The sequence below is a fragment of the Aricia agestis genome, chromosome 18, assembly GCF_905147365.1.
Source record: "Aricia agestis chromosome 18, ilAriAges1.1, whole genome shotgun sequence".
NCBI classification, from domain to species: Eukaryota; Metazoa; Arthropoda; class Insecta; order Lepidoptera; family Lycaenidae; genus Aricia; species Aricia agestis.
In genome coordinates, this window is record NC_056423.1 from 1,464,061 (window position 1) to 1,486,415 (window position 22,355).

The 22,355-nt window shown below is 38.0% G+C and overlaps 1 protein-coding gene across 1 annotated transcript; it reads right to left on the reverse strand.

Annotated features, from left to right (window-relative positions):
- Positions 1-6,429: 6,429 nt before the first annotated feature.
- On the reverse strand, positions 6,430-7,855 carry LOC121735982 (craniofacial development protein 2-like; the record flags this gene model as incomplete). Its single annotated transcript, XM_042126989.1, has 2 exons — positions 7,160-7,855; positions 6,430-6,687 (listed from the first exon to the last, which is right to left on the reverse strand). Coding segments are annotated over exons 1-2 (780 nt in total), but the record flags the coding sequence as incomplete, so codon positions are not given.
- Between the last annotated feature and the right edge of the window lie 14,500 nt (positions 7,856-22,355).

Sequence of the window (22,355 nt, forward strand, 5' to 3'; positions counted from 1 at the left end):
AGCAACGCTACAGTGCCACTTGCCGCTATAAATTGAATAAGTAAAGGAAGTAGTAGACAGTTGAAGTAAACAGTTTTAGCGTGTGCAGTTAGCTTAATACGCAGATTCAGCTGCCAACGCGTTAAAATATGTGTACGGAAGATTTATTAGTATGTTTGTTTTAAAACGTTGGGTTTCTAATATAGTTTACAGCCGCACTGAGAGATATATTTTATTAATAATTAACTTTAATTTAATGAATAGTTACAAAAATATACACAGTTTATGATAAAATTAAAATAGCTATACACCGCGGGTGGAAAGTCTATTAATATTTAATTGATTGTCTATCGTCTTATGTAGTAAATAAAATTTTGTATAGGTCAATTAAAACTGCATGGTACCTATCGCATCGCTTCACCAAGTTGCAATGTGAACTGACCCTAAGAAACACCGGAAACATATTTTACTTCAATTCCGTAATAAAATCCTCTATAAAAATTCTCCTGAAAAAAAATTGATACCTACATCATAATACCCAATTTACGGATCCAAAAATGTAACAAACTAGCCAAGTGCGAGTCGGACTTTTTCAATGGACGGTTCCGGCCTGAATGAAAAAAATGTGTTCTGCTGTCGTGTATCACAACAATGATACTTAACAAAATATTCCATTGCCGTTGGATTTTCTGGAGACCGGCAAAAAGTTTTTTGGGGTTAAATAAAACGTTATATTTTTTTCATTTATTTATAAGTTTTATTGCACAGCTTAAAGACACCACAAACTTAACTTTACTCTCTCGGTACCATCACAACATAAACGCCCTTTTTACACATTATATAGAAGTACGGACAACAAATTATCTGTATTTTTTGTTCAAGGTAGGGAACCCTAAAATCGTCAATACGCGATACTCGTAAATCCGGCCTATTATATTCGAGTATCGTCTGCCCAAGTGGTTTCCAGTGGGTAATGGCTACTGTCCATCTTTTGTCCATCTCCTAATTGAACGAAACGTTTTCAATCGGTCATTATCTCAATCCTGATCCGTTCTTTTGTTACTTTGACTTTAATGATGTATTAGTTGCCATGGAAAAGTAAGTCCGAAAAAATATGACGAGGTAAAATAAACTATAGCTTTGGATTTTGACTATACGTATGAAGGTGTCTTTAAAGTATCTACTTTTATTTATAGTCTATCTAGATATTAGACTATAGTATTAGTAAAGTTGCTGCATGTAATGAAGCTAACCAAAATATAAATAATCTGCATAGTTTGTACAAGCGCTGTAGAAATGCGAAAGAATAGAAATTTGATACAATATAATAGAAATCTGAGATAATAGAAATAAGATTTAAGGGACATGCTTCTTCAAAAACATATTTTTTGGGACTTGCCACTTTGTCTAATCTATAAGTATAGAATACGGAAACTATGGATTATTGTAGTGGCCTTGCTAAGTGTCTTACTGTCGTTATGGTCAATTAAAAAAGCAAAGTGTTATGGTCACTTTTGCTTTTTTAAAAGATTCTAAAGCGCCTTTTGCGACGGCAAACTTCTGCACTGATCCAGCTTCATTTCATTCGTTATAACTTTCTTTGTGTTATAAATTATAAGTCACTAGCTGTCCCGGTGAACTTCGTGTCACTTTAAAACCTTCCCTGGACTTCTACGAATATTTTACGACTAAAATTAGCCCAATCCATTCAGCCGTTTTCGAGTTTTAGCGTTACTAACACAATTAAAAATCCATTTTTATATATAAGTTATAACAAAAAGAAGATATCTAAGCACCTATTTCTACGGAAACTCTTTGGAAGCAGGTACTCAGTTAATTTCTGCGTGCTATAGCTATATTTAGTTCTCAACAATGACCAAAAACTGCTCTCTAAACGATAAAAATGAATAACCCTTTTTGTATAATTCTCTTGTGTGCGGACCATTTGCGCATTACAAAAAGGGAATTACAAACTCCAAGTGTCCAGTAAAAAGTGGTCAGACAAAGAACTTCCAACAATTTTCTACTTCATACAAGTGCTGGACGGTGGATGTATGAAATGGGGATGCGGGTTTTGACCGGTGCAATAAAATTGTATAATGCGCCATCTTCCTTTTATCAAATTATCGTGAAGGAGGATGGACTTCTTGTGAAGAGCGTGAAGTGCATCCGTAGCTCTCTAATATGGCCGTTAAATATGTGTTGATTTAGATGGTCTATGTGATTTTCACAAAAGGATTCTACATTACATTAATATAAAGCAATAATTTACATGCATTTTTTATGTAAAGCGTCATCTTGTTCATTTTCCCTGAAAATACATACATTCAAATTAAAATTATCGATATTAAACCACCACATCCAAATTTTTTAGTACTTTCCCAACAGCTATTGACTTGAAAACCTGCAAAGGACTTAGAACTTCACAAAGCGCGGTCATAAACGCAAAAAGTCTGGATTATCCCCTTGTTGGTCAGATGGTCTTTGTGGTCTTTGTTATCATCTCGGCCAATAGCTGCCACATGTATTCTTGTAGGTAAGTTATAACTTAATTAATATTAATAGCTCCCACACCGGTTTCGGTGACGGTGGCCGGTTTCGTTGAAACCAGGCCAGCTACGCAGGAGTAATTTTATAGTGCCCAAGTATGTGCGCAGTACACAAGAGCACTCTCTATTCCTTTACTCTCATAACCCAGTGGGACGGAAGACTGACACGACCGGCGAGAGATCAGGCGCAGGACCGACTTTTTACATGCCCATCCGACGCATGGATCATCTTACTTGTCAGACAATCAGGTGATCAGCCTGCATTGTCCTAACCAAACTTGGAAATAACATATTTCCAACGCGGGAATCGAACCCACGACCTCCGAGTCAAGAGCCGCGCTCTGTACCACTAGACCAAGAAGGCGTTAATTAATATTACACAATATGTAGGTACCTACTATCAGAGAAATTAATTCTTGTTAATTGGTTGCGCTGTGTCAAACCCAGCAGACAGATCACAGCTGTCCATAAAGTTAATATACCTAGCAGAATAGAGCAACAATCTCGAGCTGTCAAACGAAACCGAAATTGATTTACGTCTGTGTGTGAAAATTTGTTTTAGTATACACTTGACACAAGCATCTTTCTAGGAGATTAAATTTTCCACGTGCCGATAAGTGCCGACTGGACGTCAAACAGATGAAAAAAATTTGTTCTGCTCTCATGTATCACACGTCTCTTTTTACCACGCAGTGTTACTGATGGTGACATCTCGCTTGCTCAGCCCTTTGTTTCTCTATTCCGCTAGGTATATTAACTTTATGCAGCTATATCATTGAATTGACATAATCAGACCAATTGACGTAGGACCGTCAACTGCCTATGAATCAATTTCTTTGATGGTACATATTTTTCAAGGTGTACTTTAAAGGCATAATAAAGGCGGTAACAGTATTTAATCGGCTTATATATGTCACCGTAAGATTGTAAAAACCGCGAGATTGTAATATGACGAAGTGATGGATTGTAAACAAACAGTTTTCCGGTGATTTTAAATTAATTATTTCGTATTTAAAATAATTTCAATGCCAAATAGTATGAGATGTATAACATAAAAAAAAATTTAGATATATTTAAAGTGCTGTTTGAATGTTCGGTTATTAAAATTAACCTAATTTATAATTCAAACTGCACTTTAAATATATCTAAATTTTATTCAATGTTATACATCAAATATTCAGGCAATTGAAGTTATTTTAAATACGAAATAATTAATTTAAAATCACCGGAAAACTGTTTGTTTACAATCCATCACTTCGTCATATTACAATCTCGCGGTTTTTACAATCTTACGGTGACATATACAAAACTTCATGTAAAAGTATGAAATTCTGTGCCTCGTTTATTTAATTATGCCTTATTAATTTAAAAACATACACTTATTTACATTCTCCTTATTTGCACATTGAAATAATTGAATATTATTTTTATATTATTTATATTGGAGAACGACCAACCATCAAGCAGGCATTTCTTGCGTTTTACTGTTTTAAAATTATAATGTTACTGATAAGTATTATGGCCAAGTGGCCAAGGCACTTATGCTGCCCAAGCCACTAATCTCATAATCATTTTGCATCCATGGAGAATATGGTTAGATACCTTTTCTTTTAGTTTTTCCAGCAAAAATGTTAAACCAAAAGTTGAACTCCAATTCAATGTACCGCAAGAATCACAGAGCCATTTAGTGTTTATCTGTCCCCGTGCTGTAGTCGCGGTGTTACAACTGTTTGTTCGCGTTTACGAGCTCAACAAAAATCTACGGACATCGTCCACCTCGGATGCTTGAGATAAGGTTCTTGCATTAGATGCTTTTTTCTTTGTTCTCTTAGTTGTTTTTATTTTTCATAACTTTAAAAAAAAATACATGTTGCCCTGTCGTTTATCGCTTTTTGACCGTATTCCAAAAAACGAGGAGGTTATATGTTCGGCTGTGGATATTTTTTATATTTGTATGTTCAACGATTACTCCGCCGTTTGTGAACCGATTTTCGAAATTTTTGTTTTGTTGTATTAGGTTTCACTCCAATTTGTTCGGAATGAATTTGTATTTCATCTATATTCGGACAGAAATGCGTTTTACGAGTAGTAATCCTATATTTTGCCGAAAGAAAAAAACTGCCCTTTGTCTATTCCTCAAAATTTAAAGTGTTTCTTTCCTAATCATTAAAATTAGAAGTGCGATTCAAGGTTAAAGAGATAACAGACAAATAAATATATTTTTTTTCTCACGTTTTTTAACCCTCGTAAATCTGCTGAGCCGTTTTGGATGAAATTTGATATCGAGACACTTAAGGCTCTGAGAACAAACAGTTTTTATTAAAGCAGAATATATTATGGCTATCGCATGATAATCATGTTTAATCTGCACAATAAAACTTAAGGTTACAAGACATTGCCCGCAGCAACATCTAGTAACCATTACTACCCTTTCTTGGTGTCTTCTCTTGTTTATTTTTAAGTTTTTGGTGCTTTAGTATCTAATCTCGCGACCTCAACGGGAGCAGGCTGAAGTTGCCTCAACTAGACGATTTAAGACAAAGGACAGTAAAATGGTTGATTGCCTGCAACTCGCCCGCTAACATTATATAGACGTAGCGAGCGATAGACAGGACAGGACTGAGATATCATTATATCATTCATCATCATCATATCAGCCTATATTCGTCCACTGCTGGACATAGGCCTCTCTCAATGAACGCCAAGATAACCGATCTCCTGCTACTCGCATCCAGCATGGGCCTGCAACTAAGCGGAGATCGTCGTCCCACCTAGTTGGAGGTCGACCTACACCCCGATTTCCCAGCCTTGGTCTCCATTCCAGAGTAAGTTTACTCCAGCGATCGTCTGTTCTTCGAGCTACGTGACCAGCCCAGTTCCACTTCAGCGTACTGATTCTCTGCACTATGTCGGTGACTTTAGTTCTTTGACGAATTGTTTCATTTCGAAGCTTATCCGCCAAAGAAACTCCGAGCATAGCGCGTTCCATAGCACGCTGAGCGACGGAAAACTTACGAGCTAGCCCTGCTGTAAAAGGCCAGGTTTCCGCCCCGTAGGTCATAACGGGAAGCACGCATTGATCGAAGACTTTCGTCTTCAAGCTCTGCGGAATATGCGACGTGAGAATGTGGCTTAGCTTCCTGAATGCTGCCCAACCCAACTGTATCCTCCTATCGGTTTCTCTCTCGAAGTTATGTCTACCTACCTGCAGTATGTGCCCCAAATAGACATATTCCGTTACGACTTCGAGAAAGACACCGTTAACTGCAACCGGTCTCGGGAGAACATGTTCGTTGAACATGACTTTCGTCTTGTCCAAGTTCATCCCGAGACCGATCCGCCGGGAAGATTCATTTAGGTCGTTCAACATTTTCTGCAAGTCCTCCAACGATTCTGCTAATATGACGATATCGTCAGCGAAACGAAGGTGTGAGAGGTACTTGCCATTAACGTTTATGCCACGTCCTTTCCAGTTTAGGGTCTTGAAGGCGTCCTCTAACGCATTTGTGAACAGTTTCGGGTAAATAATATCCCCCTGTCTCACTCCTCGATGCAAATAGATTGGCCTTGTTGTGGCCCCCTGTACTCGGACGGACATAGACGCGGCATTATATAGACCTTTCAAAACTTCGACGTAACGCCAATCGACTTGACATCGTTGCAGGGCTTCCAGAACAGCCCAGGTCTCAACAGAGACAAAAGCCTTCTCATAGTCCACAAAGGCAAGGCACAATGGCTGCCTGTACTCATGTGACTTTTGTACAACTTGCCTTTAGGTGTGAATATGGTCTATGGTGCTAAAGCCTCTGCGAAACCCAGCCTGCTCCGGTGGCTGGCATTCGTCAAGTTTATTGGATAGGCGATTCGTAATGATCCTAGAAAACAACTTATATATGTGACTAAAAAGCGAGATGGGTCTATAATTTTTAAGAAGGGTGTTATCGCCCTTCTTAAAAAAGAGAACCACCTCGCTTTTAAGCCACTCTTCGGGGGAAACTCCCCGTTGAAGGACAAAATTAAAGACTTTACGAAGCTCTCTCAAGACGGGTTCGCCTCCCGCTCTGAGAAGTTCGATCGTAATGCCGTCCCTCCCCGGGGTCTTTCCTCCTTTAAGTTGTTTCAGAGCTAATCCGATTTCGCCTATACTGACGTCAGGAAGCTCGCCAGAAAGATGCCGGGTGAGTTTGGCACGCGGGTCGTCATCACGAGGATCAGGTTGCGAAGCATGTGAAGCATACAAGCGGCTATAGAAATCCTCGATCTCGGACAGAACCCCCCCTCGTGAGGAAACGATTTGGCCACAGCTATTCTTCACCTTCGTCAGATGACTCCTCCCGAGGCGCCTTACAAAAACTTTAGACCCTCTATTCCGCTCAATCGCTTCCGTGATTTCCAGCGTATTCGAGCGGCGAAGATCTCTAAGTATAAGTTTCCGTATTCGCCTCGAGAGAAGTTTTACATCTGACGAACCCGAGTCAGTGTTTTCCCTCCGTTCCCATCCAAATCCAAACTTTCGGATGAGACATAAGTTTGAGTGTCTCATCCGAAAGTTTGGATTTCCTGCCCTCATGCTTGGGCCTGCAAAACCTTTCACCTTCGACCCGTATGCTCTCCACAATTGCATTTAATGCCTCGTCAACTTCCATTGTAGTTTCCGAGATGTTAAGAGCGTCGAACCTATTTCTCAGTTGTAACTGAAACTGGGTCTCAGCGACGGATTGTTGGGAGTAGGGTCGGAGAGTAGACCTCAGCATATGGGCTCTTTCGAGTTTGAAGCATACACTCAAGGATCCTCGCAGTAGTCGGTAATCGCTACCGGTATTGAACCTATTGATCACAGAGACATCCCTAAATATATACTTCCGATCCGTAATGATGAAATCTATCTCGTTCCTTACCACAGAGTCAGGGCTTCGCCATGTCCACTTTCTTTGGGGCTTCTTTTTGAAGAAGGAATTCATCAAGAAGAGCCCCTCTTTTTCGAGAAAGTTGACCAGCATTTGCCCCCTGCGGTTTCGAATCCCAACACCGTGCTGTCCCAAGCAAGATTCGCCGCTAGCTCGTACTCCTACTTTGGAGTTAAAATCTCCCATGACAACATTGAAGTGGGTCTTAGGGGTGGTATTTAAGACCTTGGAGATGTCTTCGTACATGGTCTCCACTTCGTCATCGGAATGTGTCGAGGTTGGTGCGTACACTTGTACTATCTTGAGAGAATACCTATCGGTGAGTCTCAAAACAAGGTACGCTACCCTCTCCGACACACTCGAGATCTCGACAACGTTGTCAACGAGAGATTTGTTGACGAGGAATCCCACGCCGCCCCGGGATGTATGATCTCCCTTTCTATCCAACACTGAAATAATTTTTCAAATCGGACCAGTAGTTCCTGAGATTAGCGCGTTCAAACAAAGAAACTAACAAACTCTTCCGCTTTATAATATTAGTATAGATTAGCATAGATTACTTATGGATAATTAAGTACTTAGTAGGTACACAAAACGCATCCAAAAATATTGCTATTTTCTAGCTCCAGTTTGAAAAATCATAGTCATCTTTTCAACCAAAATAAAGTCTATGTGGAAATTGCTAACTCTATGGTACCAACTTTTCTCCTGTTTACAAACAGATTTATTACTTGGGCGGCACTTTGTAGCGCAGATTGTGAAATATTAACTTTGTGACATGTGCTTTGTTAAACACCTTTTTCGCGTCTCATACAACACCCTCATAATTATATGCCGCTTGTAATTGTTATTAAAAACATTTTTAACTAGAAACTTACCTTTTTTTATTTCTGCTTATTTTTGACAACTGGCTTTGTAGACTTTTTAGACGTGGGAGAGCCATGCTTCGGCACGAATGGGCCGGTTCGACCGGAGAAATACCACGTTCTCACAGAAAACCGGCGTAAAACAGCGCTTGCGCTGTGTTTCGCAGAGTGAGTGAGTTTACCGGAGTCCCAATCCCCTACCCTATTCCCTTCCCTACCCATCCCTACCCTCCTCTATTACCAAGGCCGGCAACGCACCTGCAGCTCTTCTGATGCTGCAAGTGTCCATGGGCGACGGAAGTTGCTTTCCATCAGGTGACCCGTTTGCTCGTTAGCTGTTTTTATGAAATAAGATTAAAAAAAAGACCTTGTTTTGGGACTGGTTAAATTCAAAGTAGGCTAGCACGTAGCTAGCCTACTTTGAATTATATAATTTTATAGTGATATAATTTTATAGTGCCCAAGTGTGTACATAAAATACGCACTCTGATGGGACTCTCCTAAGTCTATACATAAACAATTCAACTGGTGGGAGTTCAGGCGCAGGATCGATTTTTTTCTTGTCAGACAATCTGGTATTATTTAATTGCTCTAACCAAACAACACATTTTTTTCCAACGTGGGAGTTGAATCCTTGGCCGGTATAGAGCTCTAAACTGGACCATGGAGTTCATTATACAGATATTAAACATAATCTAGCTAATAGCTACATACAGTAATGTCATCTTATCAATTTGCGTCCATCTTGGTAATCAAATTACGCTTGTACATTAATTTATTTAATTAATTAACAATACGCGCTGTTTTGGAAAAGGTCATTAGTAACATTGTTGTGTACAGCACTGTACTATAGTATAAATATTGTACAGTAGAGTAACTCAGACGCGTCCTCGAAATCAAAGACACACAGATAAGTTTTACAGACAAACGAAGTCATGTGTGTGTGTGACAATGTGAGACGACCTCCTCATGAGGCCGAGGCGTTGTGATTCATTAAATGAGCTCTCAAAATTGAAATAAGCTACCTAATGCCGTATCCACACATGCCGGGTGGCACGGCCGGCGGCTAACTGCCCGGCATTTACCTGCGGCTTAAATTCGGCGGCAAGGCAGTCTGAAAGCCAGTGGCAAACCCGGCGGTATAAGCCGGCGGCATGTGTGGATATTGCACAACGCTGCGGGAGGCAAGTCTGTTAATCCAATGTGTATCTTCTTGTGTAGTAAATAAACTTCAATTTTTCATCTATCTCTACACTGGTTCACCTTGCTATGTGAACTAAGCCTACGGATTGTTTTTTGCAACTTCGCGTTATCGGAAATATCGTTTAAGAAGTTAGCTTTCTTTGGCCGTCTAGGAAAAATACACTACTGTGTACCATTTACATTGTGGTTTTACAGCTTCGTACTATAGTACTAGTACAGTGCTAGTACTAATGGAATATCAGTGATTTGCATTTAGCTGGACTTGGACCGCATTATGCACTCACGGTAATTTATTACTGGATTTACTTCGCTTCTAAAGTAATTGTTTTTATGTGAGTCGGATAAATTAGTTGCATTTTTTGAGCGCTTTGTGCTTGTTGCGAATTGTGATTTAAATATACTTTTAGATTGGTACAATTGAATGTTATAAACATGATAAAATATCTACTATTTATTACATATTTTATAATTTATTTGTATGCAACTCTACAAGATGTAATAATTAAATCAATTATTGATCATTATCAATAAAGCATTCTTTAGGATGAGTAATTGAGTAGGTATGTGTTTAGTAGGTAGGTAGTTTACTGTGAAAGTAGTAGCGCTAAAAGGATATTTTTTTTAAGTCTGGGTACATTCATGAGTTAAAAGTAACTCCTTAAGCGTAGCTTTAAGGGATATATTCACAACAGGAGACAATTTACTCAAAAAAAAATCTTTATTTAGAGTCTGTCTGTCTGTTGCAGGCCCATGTTGGATGCGAGTAGCAGAAGATCGGTCATCTTGACGTTCATTGAGAGAGGCCTATGTCCAGCAGTGGACGACTATAGGCTGATATGATGATGATGATGATGAGAGTCTGTCAAAAATGTTACTTCTTAAAAGGGCTCCGCCACCAAGAAGTTTGATAACCGCTGACTTATAGCGGTATAACTTCGATTTGTTACACCCTGTGCAATTCTACGCTGAATTTTTTTGCTAGTTCCATACCGTATAACCCGTCCGCCGAAACAATGATGGGCTAGGACGTGGGGCCGCGCGAAATAATTGTCTCGCTGATGACTGGCAAACTAATTTGTGTAGTACTGCTGATCGATAGTTTACAGCTCAGCTGCTCGCACACAGGGGGTATAGATTAAAAAGATAGTTTGTTGGACGTGCACGATTTGATTACCATAAAAACCATTAACAATGTTGACTTGTTCATGGTTAGCATGGCCGCCATTTTTACAGTTTAGTGGATAAAGCGACAGAATAACATAGCGAACATAGGAAGCATAGCAAACATAGGAACATAGGAAGTGATGAAGTACCATAATTTGTTGGAAGATGAAAATACGAAGAATGAATGTTTTTTTTTAGTGCCAGAATAACAAAAGAGTGCGGTTGATTTTAGTGTCACGCTGAACGCTCGCTGAGAGTCGGTACCAATATGTATGTAATAACAGCAGACCTTACACATAAAACTAGTAATATTTAGTACATAACAAAACTGGTAGCTAGGGGAGTATAATGGAGGTGTAATCAAGTTAGTCGTCATCAGACGATGATTGCGCTGATGACTGGAGGAAAGTGCCGGTAATAATCCGCTTACTTGCATCTGCTAACTGGCTTCGCAGGGGGTGGAAAACTATCCGAAAATTTACTGGAGGGACCACTTGATTGACTTAAAATCATCTTCCGTCAGATTTTTCTCTCAACAGGCTTTTAAACTAGCTCTTGCATGCATTTGCTGCTTCAAAACTAGGGGATGATTTTTATCCCCAACTTTTATTGGGCTTGAGAATCATCAGAGAGTATAAGATGATTAAAATGATCTGAGCCTACTTGTTTATTGGTTACTGATGTTGCCCGCAATTTCTACTTAATAGGCTTAAGCTAGTTTTTGCGTGAATTTGCTTCTTCAAAAGAAGGGAATGAAAGTTAGGGATTATGTGAGCATCATCAGAGACTATAAGATGATTAAAATGGTCTGAGCTTACTTGTTCAATGGTTACTAGAGGTTGCCCGCAACTACAATGCATAGAAAGCCGACTCAATAGGCTTTTAACAAGCTCTAGCGTGCATTTGCGAGAATAAACCCAAGGATGAAAGTTAGGGATGGTTTGAGCATCATCAAAAACTATAAAATCATTAAAACGATGCAAAACTTAATGAGTGGCACTAGACGTTGCCGAGATAAGTTCCAAATAAACTTCAAACTATTCTAAGTATCTTTCTTGAGATACAACTTACAAGTCTCACTAACTGTCCGGATCAGTTAGACGTGAAAGGAACCAGGTAGACACACGTTATCGTGTTTTTAATATTACTATGGATTAGTTTTTTCTATAACTTTATACAAGTGAATAACCCTTTTTGCTGAACGTGTCACAAAAATGAAATATACAAAAACTGTCACGTGAAATTACGATTTTAATAAAAGTTAATTAATACTTCAAATTATTTTCATTTACGCGGCAAATGTAATAAACACGTAAAATGAGGGATAATTTCAATCCCAGTTATCATCACGGGATTGATTCAAACTATTTGACTTAATTAAGCGCGCGGCGCTAATTACATTGTAGCCCAAGAGCCAGCGACAACCAGACTTCTGTCATCTTATAAAAGATGAAAGTTTGCTTTTATATGACCCTTATAGAGGTAAGAACGACCAGCAACTATGAATTTTCGGCCGCAGTACATTAGGCGGTTCTAAAGGTCTACCTAACCTTCGATAAAATACAAAGCTCATTTAGGGTTCCATAGTCAACAAACACGTGGAACCCTTATAGTTTCGGTCTGTCCGTCCGTCTGTCCGTCTATCCATCTGTCCGCCTGTCCGTCTGTCCGTCTGTCCATCTGCCTGTCCGTCTGTCCGCCTGTCTCAGAGACTGTAAGGTCTACAAAGCTGTAATCAGCAGCTAAACTAGCTGTAATACGAAGCCCTATATTGCGCATAGCCCAAAACGCACTTGACCGGTTTTATCTTGTTATCTTTGGGATAACTGTAGGAATCTCATCTGCCACCGCCGGACACTTATGACAGTTACTTCCCACTGCCAGACCACCTCAAAGTCTAATACTTGACACTGGCAGTGCAAAGCAACTGTCAAAAAGGCCTTGCAGTGGAAGATGAGATTCCTACAAGAAATTCCTAAAGAAAATACGATAAAAATGACTTAAAACTTCATCAAAGATCAGGTAGATCTTCAGAACTAGATACCACCCAACGTAAACGCGACCAAAACTCCATAGAGTATATGCTGATCGTTCTTATCTAATAAAGGGATTATATACAGGTAAACTTTCAGCTTTTATAAAATGACGAAAGTCAAGCTGCCACTGGCTCTTGGGTTATTGGGCTTTATCCCGTATTCCGCAATCCCGGCGCGGGATAAGTGCGGGATAGTTTTAATTTCCGCTGATGTCAAAGGAATTTTGAAGTGGCAAAAATTTGGTAATACCAAAAATCAAGTTATTAAATGCTATCGAGTGACGAAACGAGGCACAGAATTTTTCACTATGTTAAGTTTTGTGCCTTGATTTTCCATATTTAATGAAATAGTTTAACTTATGTACCTAACTAATGGATTTTTCGATTTTTTATGATAAAAATATTTATACGTGGGAGAGCCATGCTTCGGCATGAATGGGCCGGCTCGACCGGAGAAATACCACGTTCTCACAGAAAACCGGCGTGAAACAGCGCTTGCGCTGTGTTTCGCCGAGTGAGTGAGTTTACCGGAGGCCCAGTCCCCTACCCTATTCCCTTTCCTACCCTCCCCTATTCCCTTCCCTTCTCATCCCTACCCTCCCCTATTACCCTATTCCCTCTTCAAAGGCCGGCAATGCACCTGCAGCTCTTCTGATGCTGCGAGTGTCCATGGGCGACGGAAGTTGCTTTCCATCAGGTGACCCGTTTGCTCGTTTGCCCCCTTATTTCATATTAAAAAAAAAAAATGCCCTGATTCCCGTTGATATAAAGACATTAATTAGAGGTAAAGGTCTTAAACTAGCGAAAAAACAAGTACTTAGATTAAAAAAATATTTGAGAAAAGTCTAAATTAAAAAAAAAATGTCTCCAGATTCTATATTTAAAATTATTCCATCCAATCATAGTTAACTCAGAATTTTCTCTATTTTCTTCTTCATGCAGTGCCTCATGTAAACAAAGCTAGCAATTTTAAAACCATTACAACAATTTACAAGTTAATCATCCCATCACGAAAGCTTATTTAACTTTACACATGAAATAGAGTCATTATCGCAGATAGTAGTTTCAGTGCAATACCAGCTTTATTTTAAACTGATTACGGTCGCTTTTCGATTGGATTTGCTGCTAATTGGATAGAGATAGCCAATTGACTGAATTATAGGTGATATGTGGGTATTTGTAAGTTTGATTCGTTATTAAAGTGTCGTTAAATTCATTTGGGGTATCACGAAAAAAGTGAATCATAGAATATTAATCTTTATTATCATTGAAATAAGTATAGAGAATCATATTATTCTAACTTCCTTACTAATTATTCTTACTGTATACTCGTAAATGACAAAAAACTTCACATAACTTTATATCATGAAAATTATTATCACAGACATAATCAATAAGTATATTATATTATTATGCTAGAATGGTTAAAATGTATCTTAAAATCAAATATTTCTCACAACACATAATATTATCAGAGTAGATAGAACAAACCTAGTGTGATATTATGCTATAAGCATGCACATTTTTATATTGTAAGCGCTATGCTTTACAGTATTCAATGTTTAAAGATAAATGATGGGATTTACTTCGGAAACTAATGGCATGGTTTTTTTTGCCAAATACATGTCATGCCATATCCTGAATTCAAAATGTAAGATCCTATTTCTTCTTTCCTGTCATGGTTTTGACTATAGCAATAATCAGTGGGCATAAAAATTTCGTCCGAAATCGACCCCGGTAGTAAATTGTAGGAGCTAAGTGCAGAGGACAGGACCACGTTATTGATGCAAATTGTTTAACGTGGGACAATAATGCAACTGGATGTGCCTTAGGGTACTTCTATGATGCAATGTGATACATTTGAAATAAGCAAAAATTTTATTTTTCACAGAATACAATTATACACGTTGCATTGACTTCTCGTTTTCGGTGTCGGGTTACTTATTTTAAATATTGATGGTTCATTGACCGTAATTTCGGGAAAGCAAAAGAAGTCTGTTACCAATGTATTCATTTCTATCTGATTTCTCTATTAAGTTTAGATGTCTATTCTAGTATTTAATCTATCCTCTTTCTTATAGGCCAGTAAGCGGCTCATAAGACACGCCGTAATCCGAACACCCCGATAGCACCCCTCGAGGTTGAGGGATTTTTTTAATCAAAACAAAATAACGCCATCAAATTACTTGGCTAGCTTAAACGCAAATTATTGGGTCGTCAAAATTAGGGAGTTGAACAATTTGTCGTGAAGCAATTTTATGTGTTTCTATTCTAATTTGAAATTGTATAAAAATCCAAGAGAATTTTTAAAATTTTGTAAGTCTTGCTAAAACTCGCTAACCAGCAATAACCAGCTTACTTAGCATTAGCTAAGTAAGCTGGTTATTGCTCGATTTGGAGTAAAACTATCGAGCAAAAATGTGAGTACTTAGCATAAAAGTTAAATTTTAGTTTGTGGAAGTCCAGGGAAGATATTATTTTGGAGCAAGTGATATGAAGTTCACGGCTCATCTAGTAGGTATATAAAACCATAAACATTATGTATAATTACAGTTTAATTTTATGTCCTTGAAACAAATTACACGAGCGACATGATATTATTGTTTTCTTACTTCAAGTTATCTAAAATCACGCTTAGGGCCGCGTTTCCACTGACGCGGAGCGGAGCGGAGAGCAGCTTAGCGGTGCCCGAATTGACCAATCGTGCTATTCCATCGGAATGACAGCGAAGCGGGGCGAAGATTTCGAGCATGGTGATTGGTCAATTCGGCACCGCTAACCGCCACAGCCACCGCTCCTCTCCGCTCCGCTCCGCGTCAGTGGAAACGCGGTCTATTATACGCGGTCTATTATACGCGGTCTATTATACGCGGTATAAATTGCATGATATATTAAAACCTTAATTTTATTTCTTGAATGCCTAAAAACTGTAATAACAATAATGCAGTCTTATTTACAACAATTGCGTCCGTATTTGCAACAAAGGATATTGCATTTCCCCCGACCCAAAGAATTCATTAGGTCGTTTCGGCCCACTCGACGTCATTGGAACTTTTGATTGAGGAAAAGCGAAGACGCTCCTCGAATTAGAGAAGAATTGGCTCGATTGTCTCAGGACAATGGCAGCTAAACACACTTGAATGTCTTAAGGTATTTCAGATGTTGAGAGGTAATTTGAGAAGAAAGGGAAGTGATTTGTCAAGTGATATAAGATGGTAATTGTGATTTTTAGGATGGTAAGGTTGTATTTGTAAGATACAGACTTAAGAGATGACGTAAACTTAGAAATATATTCAGACTATTTAAAAATGTATTTTAAATTTTGTTAGTCTCGCTAAAACTAAAGAACGGCTAAACCGATTTATCTAATTTTAGATTGAAATAATCTTGGGAGTCCAGGAATAGTTATTATAGGATTGAAGAGATGACGTAACCTTAGAAATATACAACGTGATATTTTTGTGATTCTTTTCCCGCAGCAGAACATTTTACCTATAATAGTAGTACTATTGTATCATGCAAGTTAATTTTTGAAAATCTATACATATAAATAAAATTGGAGTGTCTGTTTGTATTTTTTACTACCTGCATATGAATCTATATACGATACATACACCAAAACAACATTTTTTACAATTTTTGTCTGTATGTCTGTCTGTTTGTTCCGGCTAATCTCTGAAACGGCTGGAGCTATTTTGCCGGAACTTTTTTGGTAAATTGCTGGTGTAGTGAGGTGTAATTTAGGCTACTTTTTAACCGACTTCCAAAAAGGAGGAGGTTGTATTTTACTTTTTTCATATTTGTTAGCGGACTATCCATCTTTGTTATTATAGTTACTATGTTGACGCGGACGAAGTCGCGGGCAACAGCTAGTAAAAAATATTTTGTATGACGTACTATGGCAACTTTGTGCCGATAGGCGCGAGCGGCTATGACCCGGCCAAATTTTATTCATGATTTGAATTAAAAAAAACCGGCCAAGTGCGAGTCGGACTCGCGCACCGAGGATTCCGACAGCTTAAAGGTATTATAGACCTGAGTATTTGGTATGAATTTCAATTTAATACCTCTACGCGTTTATGAGGAAATGGGTAGTAAGTTTAAAATTATTAAAAAAATATATATTATGTGATGTAACTAAAAATTTATGGTTTTCGTAATTTTTCCTTTATCTATGCTATAAGACGTTGCTTCGTACCAAATTTCAAGATTCTGAGTTCACGGGAAGCACCCTGTAGGTTTTGATTCCCTTGCAAGTGTCGAAAATTTGCGGCATAAACGGCTGTATCTTTTGATTGCGTTGGCTTAGAAGTTTGATTTTTTCACAGCTTCAAGGGACAGTAGACCTGAGTAATTGATATAAATTTCAGCTTCATACCTCCACGCGTTCCTGAGAAAAAGGGTCTTGACAGACGGACGGACGGACAGACGGACAACAAAGTGATCCTATAAGGGTTCCGTTTTTTTCCTTTTGAGGTACGGAACCCTAAAAACTTCACAAATCTTTTGTATTCTATCTAAGATCATTGACTAAGATATAATCATTTTACTGCTGAAAAACAATCATTAAAATGTCACGTAGTATGCTTCAAATTAAGCTTCTGAAGCTATTTAAACTTTTAACAGTAGAAGCAAAACACAGATTATTATTATAAACACAAAACATAATATTAAAAGACAATTCAAAATTATTGTTCCTATCTTTTTTCACATTAAGCTAATGTAAAGAGCCCAGGCAATGAATAAATAATTTTGAACCCATTCTCAATTTGCAGATTGGCGAGAATTCTCAGTTTTATGGTATCGTTAAATAAATTCCGGTGTGATTTGAATCTGCGATTGATTTTTACAAACTTTTGTTTTATAGCCGTGTGTGTAAGTAATAAAATTGTGAGTGATTGATTTGAACATAAAAAAATCGGCCAAATTCGAGTCGAACTCGGGGTTCCGTACCATTATAAAGCAAATTAGGCAAAACAGTGTTTTTTTTTATTGGAGCCCCCTTAAATATTTGCTTTATTCTATTTTTAGTGTTTATTGTTAAATCAGCGACTGAAATACAGAATCTGTGAAAATTTCAACTCTTTAGCTTTAGCCGTTCTTGATATACATCCTAGACAAAGACAGACAGACGGACAGACAGCAAAGACATAGTAATAGGGTTCCGTTTTTACCCGTACGTACGTGTACGGTAGGTACGCTGAAAACGAATAATAATAATGTAAGTAACTTTTCTAGCACAATTAAACTTTGGAGTTAGCTGTCGCCATCGACTTTGCCGTACCATTACAAACTGCAAACATATTAAATCTTTTGATGGATAAAGTTCCTTGGCTTAAAACATAATAAACCATTGCGCAGATCATTTTTATTAAGACTAAAAATGTAGCTTTATTAAAGGTAGGAGGGAAGGTAGTAGGTAGGTAGGTTGTACTCTCAGTAAAAAATTGCTGATGTCAAGAAGTATCGAAATTACGCTAACTTTGGGCAAAATTTAAGCCTTCAATATTAAAAACAGCTAAGTTCACATTATTTGGCCCTGGGTTACTCAAAATTTGGTATTAGCATAATGTCTTGTCAACTTAAACTTTGCTGTTATTATTTTTGTCTACCAATCTATTTTAAATTCTTAAAGCATTCTTATTTCAAGAAAAACTGAATTATTCGTTCTTCTTCACCTGCATTTGAACACACGTTTTAAATAATTATTATTGGTTTCAGCGGCACTGCATTATTATGCAGTGCCGCTAATAAATAATTATTATCACAGCGGGGCTAAAATGGTCGCTTTGAAGAATCATGATAATATGAATCATAATATGATTCATTTTTCTAAAATCGCAAAATGCAACTCTGCTTGCAATTCATTTCTGTATTTTTGTACTGATTTGACATTTGTCAGTTTGACAGTTTTGACAATTCATTTGCTGAATTGATTGAGAGGAATTGCTAAATGTGACCATTTTAGCCCCGCAGAACGACGTGCAATGCTCATCTTTCGACAGTCTGTTCTTGGACTTCTTTAGTCTGCTATCGGAATCGGACGTCAATCGGAATTTTAAAAATGCCTAAATGCCTAATTGTGCCGTATTAAGCTGTAGGAAACGTTGGTCTTGATAATGGACACGTTTCTTATCATCGGCACGTCACAGTAGGTGCACGCTCGTTTTCATACAAATGGAGCGACATGCGGTATCTATCTTGATCTATGTCTGTGATAATTATTATAGTGTTATAATATTCCTAGGGTATTGTCGTGCTATATTATAATAGTAATATAGCACGACACCTATCAAATATTTTTACGATACCGGGAGAATATAGCTTATATCTATAGTCTAAATCGCTTCAACGAGTAACAGAATACAGTGTAAATAATATACAGTAGACAACCATCTTCCACGATCGTCTGTTCTTCGAGCTACGTGACCAGCCCAGTTCCACTTTAGCGTAAACTGATTCTCTGCACTATGTCGGTGACTTTAGTTCTTTGACGAATGGTTTCATTTCGAAGCTTATCCGCTAAAGAAACTCCGAGCACAGCGTACTACATAGCACGCTGAGTAACGGAAAATTTACGAGCTAGCCCTGCTGTAAAAGGCCAGGTTTCCGCCTCGTCAGTCATAACGGGAGGCACGCATTGATCGAAGACTTTCGTCTTCAAGCTCTGCGGAATTTGTGACGTAAGAATGTCCATGTTGGATGCGAGTAACAGGAGATCGGTCATCTTGACGTTCATTGAGAGATGCCTATGTCCAGCAGTGGACGAATATAGGCTGATATGGTGATGATGATGAGACAACTATCATAGTCTAGTGGAGAGCGTGGCTCTTGACTCAGAGGTGTGTCAATTTGATTCCCGCGTTGAAACATGCTATTTTCAAGTTTGGTTAGGACAATGCAGGCTGATCACCTGATTGTCTGACAAGTAAGATGATCCATGCGTCGGATGGGCACTTAAAAACTCGGTCCTGCGCCTGATCTCTCACCGGTAGTATCGGTCTTCCGTCCCACTGGGTTATGAGAGTAAACGAATAGAGAGTGCTCTTGTGTACTGCGCACACACTTGGGCACTATAAAATTACTCTTGCGTAGCTGGTCTGGTTTCAATGAAACCGGCCACCATCACCGATAGTGGAGAGCGTGGCTCTTGACTCAGATGTGTGTCAATTTGATTCCCGCATTGGAATAATGTTATTTCCAAGTTTGGTTAGGAACTAGTTTCCTAATCATCTAGTATGATCACTTGATTGTCTTACAAAAAAGGTGATCCATATACGCCGTAAAAACCTGTATCAAAAGCCTTTGTTAGGAAAAAAATGTTTTTTGTGTTTGCTCAAAACATACATATTGAAATACATTTTTTAAAATGGAATTTAAAATAATCTCTACAACCGGGTTAGGAACTTGAGTTATTTGGGTATCGCCTTTGGGTAGCTTAGTTATGTTCTACTGTATTACACTGTGCTATAAGGGCAATGTCATAAAGATTTTATTGTCCAGCGCGGGGACTCATAAATGTAAATCCACGTTCATGGATTACGAGACGATGCATATTGATAGCCGAATGAGACTTATCTACGCGTTTATAGAATACTGAAGTACGAGGTGGAAATAAAAACTCTTTCGCTAGTGATTCAAACTGACATCCTATATTATTACGGAGTAGTTCAGGATTGTATTTTCATTTTAGATTGGATTTTGGCCGCTACGCCGCGAAATCACAAGCAAATGTAAATGTAACGATTTATTTAAATAGCGGCGCGGTCGCCCTGTTATTTAAATAATATTGCTTGTGATCTCACGTTATAGCCGCCAAACCGCGCGTTTGGGCGGCCGCATATAAATCCTACTTTAGGGCCTTTTACATGTCATGTTATCGCGTCTATTTATCGCCCGCGCACGGATCTGCGGACCTAAAATTGTCACATTTTGCAATTCCTCTCAATCAATTCAGAAAATGAATTGTCAAAACTGTCAAACTGATAAATGTCAAATTAGTACGAATTGAGTTGCAAGCAGAGTGACCATTTTGCGATTTTTTAAAAATGAATCATAATATGATTCTCCAAAGCGACCATTATAGCCCCGATGGTCCGCATGAAATTTGCCCGCATCCTATAATTTCATAGATGTTTTTCCAGCATGCAGACCAGATCCTTATAAGGGTGATAAATAATACGCATGACAGGAAAGGGCCATTATTAGCACCGAAAAAAAGTTTTGTCAAAAAATAATGGCAGAATACCATCTACCGCGGCTGTCCGCTACGTCGTAGAACCATGCGTAGCATGCTACGAACGATGCTGCGGCGGCTTCGTAGCATTAATTTAATATGACGTTAGTTAAGTCCGTACTTCCATACTAATATTATAATTATTAATGCGAAAGTGTGTGTGTATGTCTGTCTGTGTGTATAATGTATCTGTATAATGTATACCTCTTCACGCTCTAACGCTGAACCGGATTTGCTGTAATTTGGTATGGAGATACTTTGAGTACCGGAAAAGGATACAATACTCTTTATCCCAAAAAAATGTACGGTTCCCGCACGATAAACGAATTCCTGCGCAGAGGTGTGTTGTTTCATAAATAAAGATTCTTCATGCAAAACCAAAAACATAATATGTCTAAATAAATATAACATTAAATATGTCAGGGCTACCACACGTTAAGACCCCACTTTTCACTTACTGATTGGTCCATTGAAATTCATCCGCACGTATGCCATCGTAAATTCACAAACACTCAACCAAGAAGCCAACGTCCTTTATGTTTTACCCACTCAAAACTGAACCTTATCCTCAGAATGATAGAGATCATAAATGCGTAACAGATGTGTATTCAAAATAAAGGAAGGATTTAGGGTTGGCATTTTATGTTTCTATAAATATTTTTAGCTGTTGACATACATAAAATTCATATGAATATTACATATTTAGTTTTCCAGATATTCTTAGTTCTTACTACTTTAGGCTACTAGATTTTCTTATCTATCCGACAGTTAAAAACTTTAAACTCCAGATTTTGACGCACAATAATTAAGTATTATTAAAAATACATACTTCAGTAGAGCGATACCAGATTTCTCAACCCAATATATATTTTATGAGAATTCTAAAAAGGTCTAAGGTCTAAAAATTCTAGAGAAAATGTATAAATTACCTTAGAAATAAAATTAACTCTATTATTATTCAAAATAATAAAATAATAAATATCTAATAATAAAATAATCTATTGAATAAAATTTTTATGTTTGTTGCCGAAACGACTGGACAAATTGTCATAAAAAAATATTCGGGTAAGTCTGGGAATCTGTCAAAATCTATTCATATCAGAAATAAATAATAATAATAGTTACTTTAAAATTACATAAGTCTGTGCTCTATAACCCTTTTTTACCTCGTTCCAAAGCTGTAAAAAATACTTCCGAAAAAACAATTTTGCAAAATCACTTCCATTTATTAGAAACTAAAACACTTGAGCCGTTTACAAAAACTATTTTGTGGCAACCCTGATCACGCGAAATTGACTCCGAAAGCTATAAATATTGACCAGCAAGGGTTGTTCCACTGGTCACTCTGTTCCGGACACTTTTACATAATTCAGTGGAAGGAACCCGTGCGTAAGTTCGTGGTTTTCGTGGTGATTA